Source organism: Rattus rattus, chromosome 1 (genome assembly GCF_011064425.1).
Source record: "Rattus rattus isolate New Zealand chromosome 1, Rrattus_CSIRO_v1, whole genome shotgun sequence".
Lineage (NCBI taxonomy): Eukaryota > Metazoa > Chordata > Mammalia > Rodentia > Muridae > Rattus > Rattus rattus.
The window spans coordinates 99,919,048-99,941,345 of NC_046154.1; the positions used below are offsets into that span (position 1 = coordinate 99,919,048).

Here is a 22,298-nt window from a genome sequence, read left to right on the forward strand (position 1 = left end):
GCAATCATGTTTTAGGAAAAGTGTCTGAATAACAGACAAGTTTATTGGTCATGCTTATTGTCACTGTATTCCCTATAGCAAGGAAATGGAACCAGCTTAGCTGTCCATCAACAAATGGATAGTGAAATTCTGATGGATAATGAAATATATGGTTAATAAATAGCATGTAGATAATAAATAATATATATGAATGAATACATAAATGGAGAGTGAAAATATACAATGGAATACTATACAGCTCTAAAAAATGAAATCACAAAAATTTCAGAAAGACCAGAAAACTTAGAGTGTATATTGAGTGAGGTCACACACTCTCAGAAAGACAGAAACACATGGCCTCCTCTTGTGGGAAATGAATGTGAGGGCAGTAAGACATGAGAATGGGGAAGGGGGGCGAGATTTGGTTGATAGGGAAGAAGTAGTGCAGATAACAGACATGGGTCAGGAAAGGATAGAAAACTTTCTTCTCTGGTTTGGTTTGATCTTTGTCCTGGTGTGTGTGCATGTGTGTGCTCGTGGATGCATGGGTGCATGAGCACATGCATGGGAGTGTATGTGCATCTGTGTATACATGTGCGTGTGCATGTTTGTGTGTGCTTGCATGCATGTATATGTGCATGTATATGTGTATGTATGTGTGTACTTGTGTGTGTACTCATGTGTGTGTGCTTATGCATGTGTGCATGTGTGTGTACACATTTGTATGCACGTGTGTGTGTATGTGTGTGTGTGTATGTGTGTGCATTTGTGTGTGTTAGAATTGTAAAATCCAGTATGAACCCACAGCTCCAGAAAGCATGTTCTAACTCTTCAGGAGTTCACTGAGATGGCAGCCCTTGGGTCTGGTTAATTTCACTGTGTTATTTTTTTTATTTGCAAGTACTTTATGAGAGAGCTTTAATAACATTTTTAAAGACTAAATTCTTCAAATAAAAGCAGTAGTCATGTTTTAGAATAAGCATTCAAATATCAGATATGTGATATTTTCTTTATTTCATAGATGAAAAGTTCTGTAAGTAGCTAACACAGGACAGGGCTATTAACAAACAAACAACCAAACCATCACCATTAAACCTTGACACAATGTCAAGAGAGGTTTGAAGAAGATGGGTAGATAACTTGTCATTCAAAGGAGACAACAGAGAGAAGCTATGACTTATGTAAGAACACAGTAGTCAGAAAAGTCACACGACCATCCTGACACACATGACTTAGAGATGCACTCATGCATACTGAGACACGAAAGGGACATTGATGTCACACTCCCTCCTCCCAAGGCTCAGGGATCATTGAGAAAGAGAGCAGCAGAAAGACTCTAAGGTTCAGGAGGACTAGAACAAAACAGTGTCTTTGGACCTGATGGGCCTGCTGCATCCAGGGACTCACAGCTGCCTGAGACCCACTTAAGATGAGTCAGTCAACATCCCAGCATGGGAAGGGGGAGGGCTCAGGGGCCCCTACTCCTAACTGAGGAGCTATTGGTAGATAATGGCTTCTGGGCCAGGGAGAATCCATTTTAGGGGTGTGGTCTCTGGTAGGAAATCTTGGGCTGTTATTGGGTCTGCTTTTATTTCACCGCTTCCTGGTTTGTCTTCTCATCTTGGCTGCACATCTGGTATGCCTATGCTTCCCCTCCAGTGGATGGCCCGTACCCAGGATCATACGGCAGTGCAAACGGGACTGACTCAATGGGTTGTTTTGAAAACCACCAACAAAAAGAGAAGATGAAGCTGAGAGGAGGTGGGGTGAGGAGATCGGCTGGATCCGGGAGGAGTTAGGGGCAAGACTAGGAGCTGGGTTTTATCGGAATACATTGCATGCATGTATGAAACTCTCAGAAAACAATAAATATTATATTTAAAATTCTAGTAAAATACTCACTAGTGCTAGAGAGATAGAGCAATTCAAAGACATGGCAGTGGGTGCTAGCCAGTTAAGCGAGGATTTGAATGTTAAATCATGGTCACTGCCATGAACTTTCACAGTAAATATCAATGTCAGATAACAGTTGACAAGGAATATCTACAACATAAAAAAATAAAATTGAATAAAACCCCCAAATCAGAGGTTATGAGAGCAGGGGTCAACGGTGTCCTAACTTCCAGAACTTGCCATCACTGTTCCTGTTTTCTATATTGGAAATTGGGCAAGCAGAAGCCAAGTATTTTAAATTTAAACAAGACTGCAGAACACTTCATTATAGTGGCGAGGAAAGAGCATTTACCTAACAGTGCAGTGGGCTAAAACCACGATCAAATACAAAATGCATCTCTGCAAATGTATTTCATAGGAACCAAGAGCAAAGACCAAGTGTGCAAACCCAAGTAGAAAAAGGATGGCCCAGAGAGAAGACACTACTAAAGAGAAAAGCTGACAAAAATAACCCAGAGGGGGGCAGAACAGAGACAAGACCCAGTAAGGGTCTGGGATTTGCTCTTCTCTTTACAAGACAGAACAAGGTAATGCTTCGCCAAAAATGTAACTTTTGCTCCCTCCCCTGCTTTCCTTCAACCAATCAGGATGGCTGTTTTATAAAGCAGGTGCAGAGTCTGGGAAAATGGAAGGAGCCTTTCTAAGAGACAGCTTTCTGGTTCTTAACGAGGAAGATGGTGGGGAGAAAGGGAGAAGAAAGGAGAAGGGGAGGAGAAGGAGAGGGAAGAGTGGGGGAGTGGAACGGGAGGGAGAAATTTTTTTAGATCTTTCTTGGAGCTGAGGTGCTAGGAAGTGTGCCCAGTGTCCCTGGCTCAGGGCTGTAACCAGGTAGACCAGTGCTACTTGCACCACCAAGTGGCAGCAGGGAGCAAGGGCGGCAGAAGGTGGGCTTTTCCAGCTTCATGTAGGGCCAGGCCTTGGAGTCAGTGCTCCTTTCAGACAAGGTCTAACTGTAGGAACTAAAACTAAAACCTCAAAATTCTCAAAATAAAATCCGATAACCTTGGACTAGGCAGCGCTCCTTAAATCTGAGGACCAAAGCAAACAAAAGACAACTTTGACTTCATCAAAATGAAAAGAATTTTCACAAAAGGTTTCATGAGGACCCTCATGACGTCCCAGCCAGCAAGGAAACACCTCAGGCCATATCAGGACAGTCCCCAGCCTGTGATCAACCACCAAGATGTTCTCTGGTAGAGTTTGTGATGACTCAAAGTATCAGCCAACCGCTTAGGTCTAAAAATTCCCTCCCAGGGTCCAAATTCCCTCCCAGGGTCCAAATTCCCTCCCAGGGTCCTAACCAGTGTTTGCTCTTCCCGCCTCAGTCCTCCCCAGCCACAATGGACTCCGATGGCCTTTCTTCTCATACTGCAGCCTTCCATGCCAGCACCTCTGTTCAGCTGCTCTGTCTGGGGCTCCCTTCCCTGTGACATCCTGACCGTGAAGCATCCTGAAGGACCTTCTCACCTCACCACACTCAGAACTGTCAAACCGAGTCCCTGGTCCTACCTGACTAATCTTGGTGGCACTTTTAATCATGTCACATAAGAGCCACTAGCCTGCTTCCTTCTTGGCCTGTTTTCCTGCATAAGGGTTCGGGCTCCCCGTATGTAGGGACCAGTCCATTCTCAGCTGTGTTCACATGACTGGAGCTGGACCCACTTCACAGATGCGTGCTGCATGAGTGCATTATAAGACGAATTCAGAAGAACGGGGCTGCCATTTTCCCAACTTGTACATCGAAGAAAAGAAGATGTGGTTACCAGTCTAGAGTCTAGGCAGCCCTGGTTCCCAGACTGAAAAGCTACCTACCTATATGGGAGTGAATGTGAGCGGAACATCACCCAACATGGTGAGGAATCCTTGACAGGCATCACGCCTTGCCAACTACATTCCCGTTGAAGGTAAGCACAAGACAGTAGTACTCAGTGCTGTCGCTATTTGAAGACGTCACTCTAATGCCTAGTGAACACCTCAAGATGATCAGAAAGGGCGAGTGACAGCACATGGCCCCTGGGTGCTGTTCTGAGCCTCGAGTACTCATGCATATTAGCTATTTTAATACTCCCTACCCCTGAGGTAATCTGAACATGCCCCCGCTTTCAGAGACATGGGAAATTAAATGACATGCAGAAAGCCACCCAGCCCCTGGGGAGCTCAGCTAGAGTTAGAAACCTGTTTGAAGTCAGTTAGAAACCTGTCTCTCTGCTCTGAACAACTGTGCAGGACATCACAATGAGAAGCCGAGAAGATAAAGATGGTGTGGCCCAGTGGTCCAGGGGACCAAGAGCAGGCTCATTCTTGATGATGTGGCCCAGTGGTCCAGGGGACCAAGAGCATGATGTCGTGATGTTGCTGACTACTGCCCAGCAGACTCAGGGGAATAAAGAGAAGAGAAACTTCCAGAAGCAATATGTTCCATACAGCTAGTCCTGAGAGATGCATGCGTGGAGATCAATAGCTTTCCTATAAGCCAGCAATGACTACTTTAAAAATATCCTAGAAAGTAGATCCCCATCTCCCAAGGCAATCCTCAATGTAGGGCACAGGGAAGTAACCCCAACAGCCAAGGGGAAGGACATACACGAGGAAGATAAGGCTACTTTACCGGTAACCAAGTGAGCCAAGAACTCCATGTTCATGACTGGGCACCACCGGCCACAGAGATGTCATGTCTGCAGCAGAGCGATCGGGGGAGTGGCCAGATTTCAGTGCCAAGAGCATTCTGGGAGTCTCACCACAATCAATTTGGTGAAAGTAAAGCTTGTGAGTGAAGAAGGGCAGACTGTGAATTGGCTATGCTGTAAGAGAGAACCCCTTAAAACACAGGGTGTCAGGTCCACACGGGTGGTTGGAGCAGCAGGACAAGTTTAAATGCAGGAGTGGATCAAGCTGGTACAGCGCTACTGGGTCCCTTGCACTTGTGGAGATTAGTTAGTGACATGTGATGAAATGACAATATTTCGGACAGATTGCAGCAAAGGAAATGCATTGTTAGAGTTGATTTTGCCTATTTATTTTCTAACATTTTAAAATTCAGCCACAAGAAAATTTATAAAATCACATCTGTGGCATGCGCTCCATTTATATCCTGCAAAACTGGTCAAAAGCATATAGAAATGTATGTTATTTTCTAAAGGTCAACTTTGGCGTAGGCATTTTAAATGAGTTTGGAAAAGATATAGTCATTAATGCCGAAAGAAGAATTGAGCGTCTGGGAGCAGGAGAAAAAGGATTTGATGCTTCAGACGCCCCCCCTTTTTTTAAACCGAAGTTCAAGATAAGTGGAATGCGACAGTGAACGCAATAGAAGAAAACAGACATAGTTAGAAGAATCCCCGTGACGAGGGAGCTTAGAGCACAGCGTTAAAGGTGGGGAGCATGGCTCCGATAAATCCAGCCCCATAAAACATCAAATCCTACATGCCAACTCACAAAGCCAAAGTTCAAGGACACATAATACCTACCACAAACCTGAGAAGGGCCGGCAGCCTTGAATAAAGCGGGCTTACCAACCTGGGAGGGAAGGGCGGTCCAGTCAGGATCAGCGCCAATCACGTGAGCCGCCAAACTCACAGAAGGAAAATTAGAAACAAGAGGATCCTTAGGAAAGAGATTCAATCTCAATAGTAATCAAAGAGATGCAAATTAAAACAGCGATTGCCAAGGGTGAGAGAACTCGCGCGCGTCGAGGCGCTGGAACTCACTGGTGTGATCTTCTCGGAGGACAATTTGGCAACACACACAAAAGGTTCAAAATGCGCGAGTGCTATTTCTAGGAACCATCCCTGGAAGATAATCAGAGATGCGCAGACAGAAGTTCCAATATGAGTCCATTGTATCTGTGTGTATAATCAGCCCCAAAACTGGCAGTTACCTCCACGTTCCGCATCGGGGCCTCGCCTCGCTTGAGTAAGTGATAGCTCGCCCAGCAAGCGCGGCAGGGGCTTTTGAACAGGGACCGGATGAAGGTGGTGGCAGGAAATACAGATCCGCCTCGTTCCAACATATCTCGAGATGACAAATAAAAGTTTTGAGGGAAAATAAAGCGCTGACAGCTCTGGAAGCACATCAGCGGGCAGAATAGTTGCAGAATACAGGAAGGAAGGGGCAGATGGGCGAATGGAGGAGACTAGAAAAATAAACCGGAAGCACACCCCAGAGGGGATGGACATCTACGGGTCACCAGGGTGCGGTGGGGACCGGGGAGGATGCTCCCTTCAGGCTGAGTACACAGAACTCTTCATACTTGAGAAACCATCATGACCCGAGCTTGATGCTAAGGATGGTTTCTGGGCTTTTCTCTCCTGAGGTCTGTGTGTAGGGGACTTGGTCCTCTGTGTGGATGAGGTGGGAAGTGATCAGACCCTGAGACATGAGACCTGGTGGGAGGTAATTAGGTCTCAGAAGGTGTTCCTTTCAGAAGGAAGAGATGCTGTCCTCAAGAGAGGGTTGAGTAGCCATGCCGTTCTGCCTTCTCACACCCTCAGGTCTGCGGTGAAACGCTCAGTAGACTCCAGCTGATGCTGGTGCCTGCTGCCGACCCTCCAGAATGATGAGTTGGGTAAACACTTTTTCTTTATGATACACTCGGCCACCGGTGTTTTACAATAGCAATAGGAAAGTGGGCGAATGTATTGTGTTATGACTGAGTTTTAATTTCCCCTTCTCTCCTTTGCTATTTTGTCAACTTTCCGCATTGAGAACCCGACCCATATGACAGCTAGAGAGTAATAATTAATAATTAATATTTTAAAAAGAAATATATGTGAAGAGTCACCGTAGCCTTATAATTTCCTTTCCTCATGACGGCAGGATTTCTTGGCTTCAGGTCTGTTTGTCCTTGTCAGCCCGAAGGACTGTGACCGTCCCACTCTCTTCTAAAACACCTCCCCCGGCTCCCTGTAGCTGATGGGAAACTTGGCTTCCTCACAGCTGGTTCTCCCAACCAAATATCCACCATTTCCTGAAGGTTCTATCCAACATCTCCACTCCATTCCTTTCGCACAGGCCCCGGGGCTCCTGAAGCCTGGCAGATGGGCCTTGGGGGAGAACTCGCAGTCAGGGTGTACTGGAATAGCTGTGGGAACCTACACACACATGCTGCCTGTCAGCCCAGAGGCCTGTCTGAAGTAAGGCATGCTGGGAGTAGGGTGTGAGCAGGTGTGGTGGGGAGTGCTGGTCTCCAAGACCTGGGAACCGGAGGAAAAATGATTCATCATGGGTAGCATGCCGAGAGTTCCGGGGAGGGCTGTGAGGAAGTCCCAGGAGATGGGCTGCTCAGCACACACAGCTACCCACTTGCTTCTGGGGTGAAGTGGGAGTCAAGGATGCTTATCAAAGGCCCCCAGGCTCTTCCCTGAGAAGGGGCAGACATAGCCTGAAGATCCTATAAATACCTGGTAAGTCTTGCCTGTCACATCCTGGCAAGGACACCCTCCCTTCCCTTCGCAAGTCCTTTCTAAAACATGTCACCATTCTGGGTGATGGAAGGGAATCCCTTGCATACAGTAGGTAATCAGAGAGTGGCCACAGGTGATGTGTGGTGGTTTTGTGTGTCAACTTAACACAAGCTGGAGTTATCACAGAAAAGGAGCCTCCGTTGAGGAAATGACTCCATGAGACCCAGGTGTGAGGCATTATCTCAATTAGTATTCAAGGTGGGAGGACCCAGCCCATTGTGAGTGGTGCAGTCCCTGGGTTCTGGGTTCTATAAGAAACCAAGCTGAGCAAACCAGGAGAAGCAAGCCAGTAAGTAACATCCCTCCACGGCCTCTGCATCAGCTTGGGCTTCCTGCCCTGCCTGAGTTCCAGTCCTGACTTCCTTTGGTGATGAACAGCAATGTGGAAGTGTAAGCTGATCAAACCCTTTCCTCCTCAACTTGCTTCTTGGTCATGATGTTTGTGCAGGAATAGAAACCCTGACTAAGACAGGTGACAAGGCAACGTGTCTTCCTTCTCCTCGGGGCTGACACAGTAGCTGCTTTCTAGGGCCAGAGTGGCATCCTGGGAACCTGGCTGGGATGAGGAGGCAGAGGAAGGGTCCCTGGAGAGCTTGGAGGGCAGTAGGACAGCCCAGAGACTCTCAAATGCACCATACTCCATTCCTCACTCATGGTCTGGAATCCTTGTGGCCCTTTGCTGAGTGACCCTCACACAGCTACCCCACCTCTGCGAGCACAGACCAGCTGGCCCTTTCTTTCCAGTTAGGAGCAGAGGTCCCTGAGGTCCTGGAGGAGTGTTAGGGAGGACCATATGCCGGACCCAGGGGCTTTCCACACCCTCCCAGTCCTGGATGGAGGGAGGACAGCCACACACCAGGTGTGCCTGGGCAGGTACTCTAAGGCAAACCAAGGCACCCAGCGCAGAGCTCTGACTTCTCTCCAGAAGTTCCAGGTATGCCACCAAAGTGACAGGCATTGAGCGCTGGTCATTCTGAGAGGTAACCACTCTTCCCAGGTGAGGACTCTCACTGTGAAGGGAAGGGTGCCACAAAGAACCCATAGGAGGGTCACATCCATGGAACACATTAACAAGAAACTAACTCCACATGAAGCCTTGCATCTGCCCCAGCGGGGTCATAGCAAAGTCTGAAGACCTGAGGTCCCTCTCAATGGATACTTGGTCCTCTAAATTAGGCTCCGAGGAAAAGCCATTGACAGACCCCTGTCCCAAACTTCCATCAGCATTTCACCAACTGTGCCCGCCCCCTGCAGTATTCTCTTCCACCCTCCACCTACCTCACTCCTTCACGAAGATCCTACCTTAAGCCACACCTGGGAGTGCGGTCCATGAGCTGGCAATGATCTCGTTTTCTAGTCTATGCAATGTGCATACAGCACTACTTAGGCTGCAAACCTCACAGCCTCCATTCAGACTACACTCTGGAGAGCAATGGGCCTCTGCCATCCAGCGTGCCAAAGAGGCCGTGGCAAGCAGCCACCCCGGTGTGGGCAGGCCAGAGGGTTGATCCTGGCAGGCATCTCACAGGACTTGCCTCCTTGAGAGCCAGAGTTGGGGGCATAGAGTAGATGCGTGCTTGGGCTGCAGTCGCCTCGGTCAAAAGTCTCAGTTCTTCAGCTGAGAGTTAGGGTACAGGGCAGGGCACTAGGTCATTAGGACTAGACTCCAACTCATTCAATGTCCCCTCTTGTCTCCCAGTGTACCGGCAAGGGCTGCTGATGTACTGGCAAGCCAGGATGGGGTGGAGGTTAGGGGCAGAGATCGGAGGTTCTCAGTGCTACTGGGCTATTTGATGCTCACCGTCACACAAAGATTGCCAGCGTCTCCAGTATAGCTGCTCTCAAGTCCTAACTCAGGTTGTCACTGGGCCCCGTGTCTGACATCTGGTGTGAAGCCCAGTATCACTGGTACCACACTTGGGGGATCCCTGCCCCATCCTGAAGGTAGAGGAGTCAGACGCTGACTCCATACTTTCTCAATGCTCAATACCGATGCTAACCAGAAGCACCACATGGCAAACTCCTAGTGGCTGCCGGTTCCAGTGGCCCGCTCACACTTTCACTGAGATGTCCCCATCACCGAGATGGGGACAGTAACAATGTCACACTCCCAAAAGCCATCAACAAATGACAGCACGCCTTGGTTGAGTTCTGTGGGGATCTGAGCTACTGCCCCACCCCCGTCTTCTCAGTGGCCTTGGCAGCTTGGGCCGGGGGCAGGGTTGGCATACACATGGAGGGAGGGTGGTGCTGGCATTCCTGTCTACCTCCCAACCTCATCTCACCATTCCTGCCACAGCTACCAGAAGAAGGAAGTGTAACCACTCCAGAGCTGACTTACTGAGCATAAACCCTGGAGAGGATTCCCACATGAAACCTACACAAGCCAGGGAGCACACACAGAGATGGGCCATGGAGATGGAGTGGCCGTTGGTGAGGGGGCAACGAGTCTGCATCATGCTAACAGCTCATGCAGGGAAAGGTGATCTCAGAGGCCTGAGCATACAGATCCCACAGGGGAGGGAGTGTGGACCAGTGGGGAGGGTGCTTCTGCCAGGTCAGAGGGCACTTGAAAGACCCTTTGAGGGTCTTTTAAGCTATGCTGCCCATGCCATGGGTCCAGTTCCTGCTAAAAGGGAAGGGAAGGATTGCAAGTCTCACAAAGATGGCCTGTGGCTTCAGAGCATTCGGTGGGTCCTCCTGTCCTCTGCTGCAGGCTTTGTTCCAGGATGCTCTCCAGAAGAGCAAGCCACACTTCAGAGGGGCTCGCCACCCCTGCGGTGGAGCAGATGGCCGCTTGGCCCTGGGAAAGGTTCCGAAAGGCTCAGGAGGGCCCAAAAGGGCAGGGGCTTTGAAGGGTAAACCGCACAGATGGCTACGTTCTCGTCATGGGCAGATCAAGGCCCGCGATGAGTCCTGCCATTTGAAGATCCTTGGTATGGAAAGGTCATCCTTGACGGTGAGACACCAAGGCGCATCTCTTGGAATGGCCAATCCAGAGCACTGGAACCGCCAGACACCAGCGAAGATGAGGAGACAGTGCAGTGCTTCCTGTCACCGGTGGGACGTGCTATAGGGAATCTGGAAGGCCATTTCCCATAAAACTAAACACAGTCCTACCCTGTGATCCGGCCTTTACCCAATGGCATTGAAAATATAATGCCCACACAAATATCTACGTATGGGCGTTATGACTGAATTGCTCCTAAATGCACAAACTTGGAAGCAACCAAGATGTCCGTCAGTAATGAGTGGGTAAATTGTGGTATATCCAGACAATGGCTACCAAACCAAGAGAAGACATGGGAGAGAAGAGTGCATGCTAGCATGGTGACACAATGTCTTAGGGCAGTGAAAGTAATCTGTGTGTTCATTTAGAATGAACAAGTGCTGGGTTCGATGCCTAGCACTGCCAGGAGAATAGGATGTTCAAACAAAAGACGTATGCTCATGCAGGTTTGCACCATTGGCTCGAACCCTAAGAGTCTCTGGGCTTTGGGTGAACAGGAGTCAGGGGCAGATCTTCAGGTATGGTGTGATGTTACTCTGTGGAGGGGACTGTGGTGGAGGCTGGGCAAGAGTGTGGGGAGGTTAAATCTCACGGCTGTGTCCCTGGCAGGGGCAGCATCAGGATCATGCACACCCTTCCCCCTGTTAAATATTCCAAGGCACTTTCCAAGTCAGCGGCCCCAGCTCCGTTGTCTCACAGAGGGAGATGATGGCCTCAGATGGAACAAGTGATTTGTCTGAGGTGGCTTTGCTGGTCACTTGTGTCGTGTGGAGACAATGGGTTAGCAGTCACAAGAGGCTGGGGCGTGGAGCTAACTACACTGGGCACAAGTGAGAGTCTGGAGTGATGGGTGTGGGACTGTGTAACTGACAGAGACACTAGCAATGTGGGGCCGCCTAGCTGGAATGTTACATCCCAGCAAAGCTGCTAAAAGTGGAGAATCCAATCTAGGGAACCTAATACTTTTAAAAATATATGCATATAATCCCAGCACTTGGAGGGAAGAGGGCAGTGAATTGAAGGCCATGGCTATGTGGTGAGACCCTATATCCCCAAACCGACCAAACCAACCAAACAGGGGAGGGCAGATAGCTTGGTCAGCAAAGAGCTTTCTGTGCAAGCTTGAGGACCCAAGTTCAGGTCCCCAGCACCCAAGTAGAACGTCCCTCTGCAGGGAGACAGACAAATGTATCCCTGGGCTTGCTGTTAGCTAACCAGCTGAGTCTGTAAGCTCTGGCTTCAATGAGAGACCCTGACTCAAAAAACAAGGTGGAGGCGAATGAAGGAGACAGCTGACATTGACCTCTGGCTTCCATATGCATTACATATACACACACACACACACACACACACACACACACACACACACACACACACTACCGCATGGGGCAGAATTCCTCTGGTAATTGCAATGAGCAGCGAGAAGTAAGAAGCAGCATAGGAAGCCTGATAGGTGATAACCCCAGGACACACAGTGTAGCCACACTGTCATTCCTTGTGTGGAGAGATACATGGTCCCAGAGCTTGCCTCCTGAATTCCTTGGGTAGTGAGTGACCACTGGACAAGCACCACCTACATGGGCGGGGGGGGGTGTCTTTTAATTTCACCTTTGCTGTCTCTACCTCTGTTTCCAGAGCAACATCTGCTCGTACACAGGGGACACCTGCTGCTGAAGTTGAAGCAAGGATGTAGAGTTGCAGCATTGTTCTCAAAGCCAGGCTTATGGATGAGTTGGCCCCACATGAGTCATTCCTTTTCCGGTTTTACAGTCTCTAATCCAGAGAGGGCATGGCGGCAGCACACTTCTAGCCACGGATCTTTCGTTTGTCTCAGCCGTATTTCTAGGTCTGACACACATGAGGGTAAGCCCAGAAGGGCACAGTCTGAGGCTTCACAGCCTGTAAAGTTAGACTTGGAGATTCACTTGTCTGAGCCAGATCCAGAGCTGCCTGGGGGCCATTAGGCATCAGCTTTGACTCATGGGGACTGTTGTGTAGTTGTTTCCTCTAAGATTAAACATTTCATCTTAGAGGAAATCTTCTTAAGATACCGGATATTCTATGGGGAGGTGGAACATTTTATCCTGTGCAGAAACTCTTTAAGATCAGAAAGCAAACATCGGAAACTCTTCAGGAAGTCCCTAAAACCGAACAGACTCGCTGGGCCCCCTCCCTGCCTAGGCCTACATAAGAATGAGGACTGCTGAGCAAGACCAGCACACCTGCATGGAGGAGGCTCAAGCCAACCGAGTTACCTGGAAAAGGCGCTGACCTCTTAAGCTGTCTGCGGGCTGTGCAGTATACTCCAGGCTTCCAGCCTTTGTGAGCTGTCACCATGCTGTATTAGGCTTTGGTGATTGCAGCTGCCTTTGAGTATTTCTGCTCTCACCTCTAACCTTATAAGTAACTGAGTATACTCACTGGGTCACCAGTTGAGAATTAGTGGTATCCTCAGTCTGTCATGAATTTCCTATCTGGGGTAAGTAGGTTCAAATCTCTCAAGTGTATTGTCACACAATAGGAATTATGGGCTTGCAGGGGCAGTTGGTGCCACAGTTGGAATGGCCTCCAGCCTCTACCTGGTCCATAGCCAGGTAATGAACTCTGGGATTACACCCCTTCCTCCAATCTCAGGCTGGCTTTCCATTCTTTCCCTCCCAGTGCACCTATCTGGAACAGAAGTGTTTAACAGTACCAACCGACTGGTTCCCTAAAAGGAACCCAGTTTCCTCTGCACTCCTGAGAAGCCATTAGCCCCTTGCCAGGGTCCAGCCACTGCACTCCAGTGGTACAGCCCAGACACCTGGCAAGGATGCCAAGGTTCTCAGGCAGAGAGGAGTCAGCTGGGCCGAGCACTTTAATCAAGAAGGGCCCTTGACAGCAATGCCACCCAGCCACATCCTGTGTTCTGGAGACTTCCCACTGAGATGCCAAGACCACGGCAGACAGTCCTGACAGAGCTGTGTGGAGACATTTGATATGGTACCAAACTGCCTGCACCTGACTCCAGCAAGGACAGCGTCACTAGGGAGGACTGTGTCATAGAAAAGGTAATGACCAGCAGCCGAGACGCAAGGCACAGCCATCTGCTCTCTGCCAGCCTAAGTTTCCTCATCTGCAACATGGGAGTCATCACCTCACCCTACAGGGCAGGAGCCTTAGGATGACTGATGAGGGCAGAGGAAGGCAGCTTGATGGGGAGGGGAGCTTAGGGATCTTCAAAGCACAGACTGATCTTTTGCTCTCTTTAGACCCGTGGCTCTCAACATGTAGCTCTTGACCCCTTGGGGGAATCAAATGACCCTTTCACAGGCGTCACCTAAGACCCTCGGAAAAATACAGATATTTACATTATGATTCGTAGCAGTAGCAAAATTACAGTATGAAGTAGCGACAAAAATAATGTTATGGCGGGGATCACCACAACCTGAGGACCTATGTCAAAGGGTCACGGTGGTCCAAACCACTGCTTTAGACCAAGCTCCCCGAGTCTCGGATCTCGGAGGCTCTCTGCCATCATTTCCCAGGTGACTCTAGGAAGCTATGCCTGTAAAAGAAATGTCTGAAGCATTTAGTCCCTTTCTCTTCTCTCTTTAACTGAAATTTCTTTCTTCTTTTTAATTTTTTATTTTTAAAAGGAGGTCTCACGTATCCCAGGTAAGCCTTGCTTTTGCTGTGAATCAGACAGAGGATGGCTTTACCCTTCTGGTGGCCTTGGCTCCATCTTCCTGGCACTGGGATCACAAGTGTGTATCACCCGGTTTATGTGGTCCTGGGGTGGAATGCCGGGCTTCATGCACTCTACACACGCACTGTGCCACCGAGCCACGCCCCACTCCGGTTCTGGTCTGAACCATCTTCTGTCACCTTGGAGATGCTTTGAAACCTGGAACATTGCCCCTTCCCTGCTATGGACCTCAGTTTCCCCTTCTACACAATAAAGAGATTAGGAGCGGTGTCTCTAAGGACATTTTGGGCTCCCACAGCCAAAGATGCTATTGGAGCAGGCACCCCGGAATCACTGCAGGGTTCCTCACTTGTTGGGAGCCCTGTCGTTGCTCTATAAAAGAGTCTGCCAGCAAGAGCCTCCTCAGGGCTTGGCAGAGAGTGGTTCCCACTGGAGGTCAAGGTCCCTTTGGTCCTCACCGAGGGCCTTGCCTGGGAACGCACGCCTGGCTCAGATCGCCTCCAAACACTTCCAGCTCCTTCTGTGCAGGGCTTTACTGTTCACAGTGCCAGTTCACACACGTGCAGGGAGGTACTGGGGTGGGGGTAGGGGTTGTCCTTATTTTACTTCCGGGAATTGGAACGGCAGCTCAGAGCAGGGAGAGGGCCTTTCTAGGTTCTCACAGGCAACCACTGAGTGACTGCTGGGTAGAGAAAGAGGTCTGTGGAACAGGCAGGGGAGGCCAAGCCAGTAACTCCCAGCCCTGTCCCTTTCAAACCCGGCCAAAGCCCAGGAAACACAGCTCCTGTGGAGGCTTGGCTGCTCCTCAGACCCTTGGGTGTGACCCTCCCTAACCCATGGCCCACCGGATGCTTCTAAGCCTCCCTGTGATTTGATCGGAAGGAGACTCCAAGTGGGAAGAGAAAAGGAGGTGGAGGAGATGTTAGAAAAAGAAAAATGGCAGACCACCATTCTTCATGGAGGGCCACCAGCCGCCGCTGGTGAGGAGGTGCCCAGATGGGAATTTTCTAGCATCCTGAAAGGGGATCAGCCGTTTTGGAAATTAGTTCCTTTCCATTTTAATAGCCTATAACTTCACTTTTGGAAAGATAATACACACACCTAGGCCTGGGTGGCGGCTGTGAGGCACAAGGCTGAGAAAGCCCCACCACAGTGGTCTGGTTCCATGAGCTATGACGCACCCATGTGCACGCGCACAACCCTATTAAACAGGGATCCAATCGAGGTCTCAGGACCCATTGCAGAGCCAATGAAAAGCCAAACTTTCATTTCATATATGGTATGAAGTCACCGGGGCTTAAATGTTGAGAAGCGTTTTAGATGGGTGAATGCTAAACACCCTTGGGGGAGAGGAAGTCGAATGGGGGGTTGGGAGTAAAGGGAGCAGAGGAAGGGGTGTAAAGGGGAAGGGAGAACAAGAAAGGGTGAGCAGGGTGGGACAGACTAAGGGGGCAGTTTGGGAGAAGAAGACAGTGAGGGAAGGAGGGGCACGGAGGTTACTGGAGCTAGATACAATAACACACGTATATAAATGTCATAGCGAACAATCCCACTTAAAACGTGGGCTGGGAGTACCTCGGAGAAGCGCTGCACGTCCTGCGTGAGTGTGCCCACACGCCTCCAGCGGAAGTGCTTCAGGAGCTTCAGGATGGCGGGGTTCACCGCGTTGTCTGACGGCACCGTCCGGAAGAAGTACGGGTACTTCTTCTTATCCGCAAGAACAGGCGTGGTGGCGGCGAAGGAAAGCTGAGAAGACAAGAGAGGACACTTTTATGGGAGCCACACACCCAGTCTTTATAGGCAGGCATTTTCATTCTTGGGACAAGTAGTTTTGTTTATTTTCATTATGGGAGTCGTGTGTGTCTTTGCAGTGTGTGGGCATATGGGTGCAGGTGCCCGAGGAGGCCAGTAGAGGGCGTCAGATGCTCTGGAGCTCGAGTTACAGGCAGATGTAAGGGCAGTCTTAAAGAGAACTGGGAAAGAGTGTAAGAGAAGGAGAAGGGGGGGTTGGGGATTTAGTTCAGTGGTAGAGCACTTGCCTAGCAATCGAAAGGCCCTGGATTCGGGTCCCCAGCTCCAAAAAAAAAAAAAAAAAAAAAGAGAAGGAGAAGGGGTCAGATGGGCAGCGAGCTACACCTCCCCAAAGGAATGGAACCATCAATACTGTGATCTGTTTCTTTCCAGAACTTTCTCTGTGATCAGTGTTTTTATCACATTGATCTCTGTACACAAATGAATGGTTCCCCATGTAAGCAAGGAAACTTCTAGTCCGAAATTCTTTGTCATATTTTATTATTAGTATCGTCGTCTAGCATAGGAACACACCAGCTTTTTGGGGGTCAACTTTAATTTGGGGACATGAAAAAGGTTTAATTGGTAGTGCTGTTTGCTGCATTGGTTGTCATTGTCACGTGGGCGTCTTGGTGCATAGTGATTCCCCCTCTATATTTGAGAATATATCCCACGAGATAGTCGGTGGTGTAAATGTTTTTACGTAATGACCTAGACACATGACCCCACCAGTAGAATGCTTGCCTGGCCGCCGTGAAGCTGTAGCTTGTACCCCCAGCAAGCATAAATGCCTGTCATACTTGTACCCAGGAGGTGGAGGATCTAAAGTTCAAGGCTATCCTCAGCTTCAAAATGACTCTGAGACCAGCCTGGGCTATCTGATGTTCTGTATCAAAAAGAAAAAAGAAAAAAAAAAGTCTGGGAACCTTTAATATCTTCAAATTTAAATAATTTAAAAAGATTCCATCCACTTTGCATATATGCTAGTCAGAGATAATTAGAGGTCCAATCTCACCACAATCTTGTCAGCAGGGAATATGCATCAATTTTTCTATGTAATTTTATAATGCGCTATCACAGAAATGGGATCCGTTACACTCATGGTTACATATACTATCGGGCCTTTTTCCACAGGAGGCTCCTCAGGAGTGGGTCCTATTTTAGGAAGTGCCTTCGCATGCCTTCGTCGCTGAGTAAGATGCCGGTCCTTTTAAATTGATTGTAAAGGCGTCATTTAAAATGTATAGCCTTCACACTCAGGCTGCCATGGTGGCCGCAAGCCTCATGTTGTTTGTCCTTACACGTGGTATTTTAATTTACACCCGGCAGTCAATCTGTCCATCCTCCCCTGTATCATTTCTTTGTTTCCTTTTAAGTGCCAGTAAGTTGTTAAATTGGATTTTAATTATCTGTCCAGCTTAAATGTCACCGCTTCCTAAGGCTCCCTCTGATCTCTGCTCTCCTCCCCTCAGCCCCACCCACAGAGGGAAGCAGGAACCTTTTTGATCCTGGCAGGGAGAGGAGGGAGAAGCAGCTTCTGACTGCACTTCTCATTTGCATTCATCTCCGGGGGACAGAGGCTGTGCCTCCTCCAAGGTCTGAGAACAACCTAGAGCTCCTCTCTGGATGGAGGTAGCTTTGTCCCTTTCCCAATCTGACTCTTAACCTTCTTTGTCTGTAAAAGATCAAGGAAGTGGTGGAGGCCCCTAACTTTCCATTTACGAATAGTTTGTGCTTTGTCTTTTGGTGTCATGTGTAGTCTTTTACCACATAGAAACGGGGTTGAAGCAGTGAGGTAGCTCAGTGGGTAGAGGTGCTTGCCACCAAGCTGGACAAAGCTCCATCCCTAGGACCCACGTGCTAGAGACAGAGAACTCCTAATCCTGTACATACATGTGCCTGTGTACACGCGTGTGCACACACACTCGCACACACACACAAAGCAAACACGTACACACATACACACACATGCACATACACAATATAAACACGTGCAAACACACATACATACACTTGCATACACACACACATGACCACGTACACACACAATGTACACACATGCACATAAACACAGTGCACACATACACAAATGTACTATTAAGTTTCTTAAAGGAAAAAATTTTGAGCCATGTTCGAAATTCTTTTTTTCCCCATTTACTTTTTTAGACTTTGTGCACTACTTAGAAAGGACTCTTCTACTCTGAGAGAATTTCTGTATAGATGCTCCCTCTTTTCCTTCCTTCCTTCCTTCCTTCTCTCCTCTTTTTGTTTCTTTTACTCTTTGATACAGAGAGGGAAGGCTGAAGCCAGCTTGCTCGCCGCTGATAGCTTCCTCTGTGTCTTCATGTGCTGCAGCAGCAGCACTAACTCTGTGGGCCCAGTCCAGCGCCCCAAAAGACAACAGCCAGGACCCACGAGCTATGATATAAAGTCTTCTTCACTGCTGCCTTTACTAACCTTCCATAGGGTTTCCCAGGGCAGGCGGTGGAGATCTGTCCTTCTGTGGTCTGGAGCAGAGAGCACACAGCTACTCCCTAAGGCCCCTGGTTGTCCTGCATCCAGTCTGCAGCACCCATAGACCCTACCCATTGGAGGCGATTATGCGATAACCCAGTGGTCTCTATGTGGAGTTAGCCCCTGGAGAAACAAACTTCTAAGGTCTCCAGGGGTGTGAATAGGAATGGCCACAATAGGCTTATGGATTTGAATCATGGTCACAGGGAGTGGCACTATTAGGAGGCATGGCCTTGTTGAAGTAGGCTTGTCTGTGTTGAAGGAAGTGAATCACTGGGGGTGGGCTTTGAGGTCTCAGAAGCTTCAGGTCCAGCCTCTCTCTCTCTCTCTCTCTCTCTCTCTCTCTCTCTCTCTCTCTCTCTCTCTCTCTCTCTCTCTCCCCCCCCTTTCTCTCTTTCTCCTTGCTGCTTGTGATCCAGATGTAGATCTCTCAGCTACCTCTCCGGCACTATGTCTGCCTGCATGTTGCCATGTTAGCCACCACGATGACAATGAACTAAACTGTAAGCCTCCAAACTGTAAGCCACTCCTACGAAATGTTTTCCTTTATAAAACTTGTCACGGACATGGTGTCTCCTCACAGCAATAGAAACCATGACTAAGTCAGTCCCAAAGATGTTCCTAGATTGATATAGGAGATCCTAGATTGATAAAGGATATATGGCTATTTTTAAAATTGTAGGAAGACTCACAGCCAGAGGGAAGAATCTACATGGAGTGGAATTCCAGTTAGACACATGGAAGCCTCCTAATTCTCTGTGCTGACCACACTGAAAGCCTGGCAGGAGAGGCAGTGAGACTCTCTGCACTGGGAGAGGCTGGACTTAGCAGTGAGGACCGAGAGGACCCGGCTGTCCACGGACCCTTCCAAACAGTGCAGGAAAGATTTGCATGGGTATTTCAGTACACACAGAGGCAAACATTTTTTTCCTGAAGAAACAAAACAAAACAAGAATCCAGGGCTTTATCAGATTCCAAGCAAGATCTGTATATCTGCTTGCGAGTGACACATTGACACAGGGTCCCACAGGGACCACAAGAAACAGCAGCTGTGTCCGGTCTTGTTCAACGTAGTGCTCACAGCTTTTAAGATTAGAACACTGTGGTAAGCCTCCTCCTCTCACCAGCTAAGAAGCTATTAGAGAAGTCTGGGTGTGACTATCTCAGACCTGGGGCACTGCAGATGCCCACGGCATCCCCCAGATGCGTGTCTGCTACACTTTGGGAAATACCAGTTTTCTGACGTGATTCTCTGATTTGTGCTCCCGCTGATGCTTTCCCGTTAGTGTCCCATTAGTTCCAGGTCCACAATTAATTGTTGCTCGAACAACCTCATATGTTTGCCCTGTAGGTAATTACAGTGGTTACTGTTCAGTGAATAAATGGTCCATTGTGTTTACAATGGGCTTGGAATACAATATCTGCCCCAGGTCTAAATCATGTTGGGTGCAAAATATTAACTGGCGATGACATTTTCTGCACCATTTGAGATAATACATACTTTGATTAGATTGCTTTACTGTTTCTCGGGCTTTAGTCTCCTAAACTTTCTTCCACGAGAAGGCTGTAGGTGTCTCATAGTTCCACAGGATTTCAGATCTGAGCAAGTCTGAGAAATCACCTTTGTGGTTCTTTATCCTGGCTGTTCACTGAGCAACTTGGTTCAAACCAACTAAGTCAGACTTTCTGGGCAGAGGCTTAGCAGTAGTAGTATTTAAAACTTGGTGGGGTTTGGGGGTAGGGGGCTGCTGTAGAGATGGCTCAGCGATTAAAAGCATGTGTTGCTCTTGCAGAGGGATTGGATTCCCAGCACCCACACATACTTGTAACAGCAGTTCCAGAGTTCTGATGCCCTCTTATGATCTCCACAGGTACTGCACACATGTGCACACACATACATACTGGCAAAACACCCACAGGCAAAAAATTTAAACATAATAAATAAATAAATAAATAAATAAATAAATGAATGAATGAATGAATGAATGAATGAATAAATAAATAAGCCTTTAAAAGACTGGAAAGAGGATGCCCAGGGAGGGCCGAGAACCCCAGATAGACAGACTCCGTACCACGGTCATGAAGAAGCAGATTGTTTGACAGAAATGATATAATCCTGAGCCATCCATCAAAGCCAAGGAGCTCAGGTCCAAAGGCCTTCCAATACCAGTGTTCATTCTGGGCCCCATGTTGCCCATCTGCTCCTGGGTGGTCTCCGGGCCTTCCCTAGCATCTGGCAATACCAGGGTTCCCGGATTAGCATCCTGACTTGAAGGCCTACACTTCCGGGCCCCCTGCCTTATTTCACACAACCAAATTAGTTTCTGAACAGTCTGTTATGGAAGCTTCCAACGAATCCCAAACCCCAGACTTATTGGAGAGAGGATTTTAAATTTTTAATTTACAGTTTTGTTTCATCTAGTTTGGCTGCAACTGTTTTGAGGATTTGGCCGGTACAGTACCTGGTTTGGGAGCTTGTGGAAATCTGGTTTGGCGGCCTTTTATAGAATCAACTTTTGTAAAAGTTCCACAGAGGCTGGGAAAATGATTCAATCTCTAGATGTAAGCTATGGAATTCTTTATTAGCCTACTAATGCATAATAGATACAGCCACCTAATTACGTTACTATCGTGTGCTTCGTGCCTTTGTTTACTTGCTCTATCAGAGGCCGAGAGGCTGTTACACTTTCCTCTTTTGTCTCCGAGCGGCTCGTGCATTTCAGCAGGTCTGGCTCTGTTGCCTTTGAATTTATGTTGTTCTGAGCATAAGCGTTCATCACAATTGTGTCTTTATTTTTCAGCCATGCGTAGCCTTGCCTAGTGTGAACAGCAGGTACTTAATAGATATTCACGGACAGCACCGAGAACTGAAATATTTATGAAGGCAAAATAAACCTCTGTCATTTACTGCTCCTTGTGCTGCATCTCACTTGATAGTAATAGCATTGCCCCTATTAACTTACGGCTCACACTTGCCCATCACGGCTTTGAGCTCCTTTTATTTATACTTTACCAAGATTATTATATCTACCTATGTAGATCACACAGATAGGTGATAGACAGAGACAGGTGAACAGACAGGCAGATAGATGGGCACACAGAAAGACAGACAGATAGATAGATGGGCAGATAGACAGACAGAAAGATAGGCAGACAGACAGATGGACAGATGGACAGACAGGCAGACAGACAGACAGACAGACAGACAGGCAGGCAGACAGGCAGATAGACAAGCAGACAGATGCTTCCAGGAAGCACCATGTGGCTAGATGAATAAACATATACATTTATTACTTAATAAGAATTACTTAACAATAAGCACTTGACCCTGCATTCCTTGTCTCATTGCCCCTCTTGCTCTTCTTACGTTCCACTTCATTTTCTGGGGTTCCCTTTAGAGCCCAGCTGTTTTCATCGCTTTTCTGGTTGTATGAATTTACCCTGCCCCAGGTACCAGCCTGAAGGAGCACCTTTTGATATCCTGAAGAAAGGAAGAGGTTGTAACCTTGCTGACCTGGCTTAACCCTCTGCTGCCTTGGCACAAGGTAGAAAGTTCTTGGCCAATGACCTCTCTTTGCAAGTGCAGAGTGGTGCAGAGAAGGAAGCTGGGGCAAACCTGATCACTCTTCCCTTGTAGGTGCCTGGCTTTCTTTGCTTGTGGGCCTGAAAGGTTTTTTTTTTTGTCTTGGAATTTAAACATTTTCTGGGTGTGGCATTCTCAGTTTGGTGTGGGATATAAGAAATTCTTCAGTTGATACTTTGAAGTCTTCAAAACATACAAATACAAAATAAATATGCTATATTTAAGTATTTTATATTGTATATAGTTTTTGTGCACCATAATTCTATTATATATTATGTGTGTTATGTGCATATATATTTATGTATATAGCATATATGT

General features: G+C 48.0%; 1 protein-coding gene across 1 annotated transcript in view; it reads right to left on the minus strand.

The window, feature by feature from the left end:
- Positions 1 to 22,298, minus strand: part of Gabbr2 (gamma-aminobutyric acid type B receptor subunit 2) — a 339,742-nt gene that overhangs the window by 176,311 nt on the left and 141,133 nt on the right. Inside the window, exon 3 of the mRNA XM_032904180.1 lies at positions 15,668 to 15,838. Within this exon, the coding sequence (XP_032760071.1) occupies positions 15,668 to 15,838 (171 nt within the window). The remainder of the gene's footprint in view (positions 1 to 15,667; positions 15,839 to 22,298) is intronic.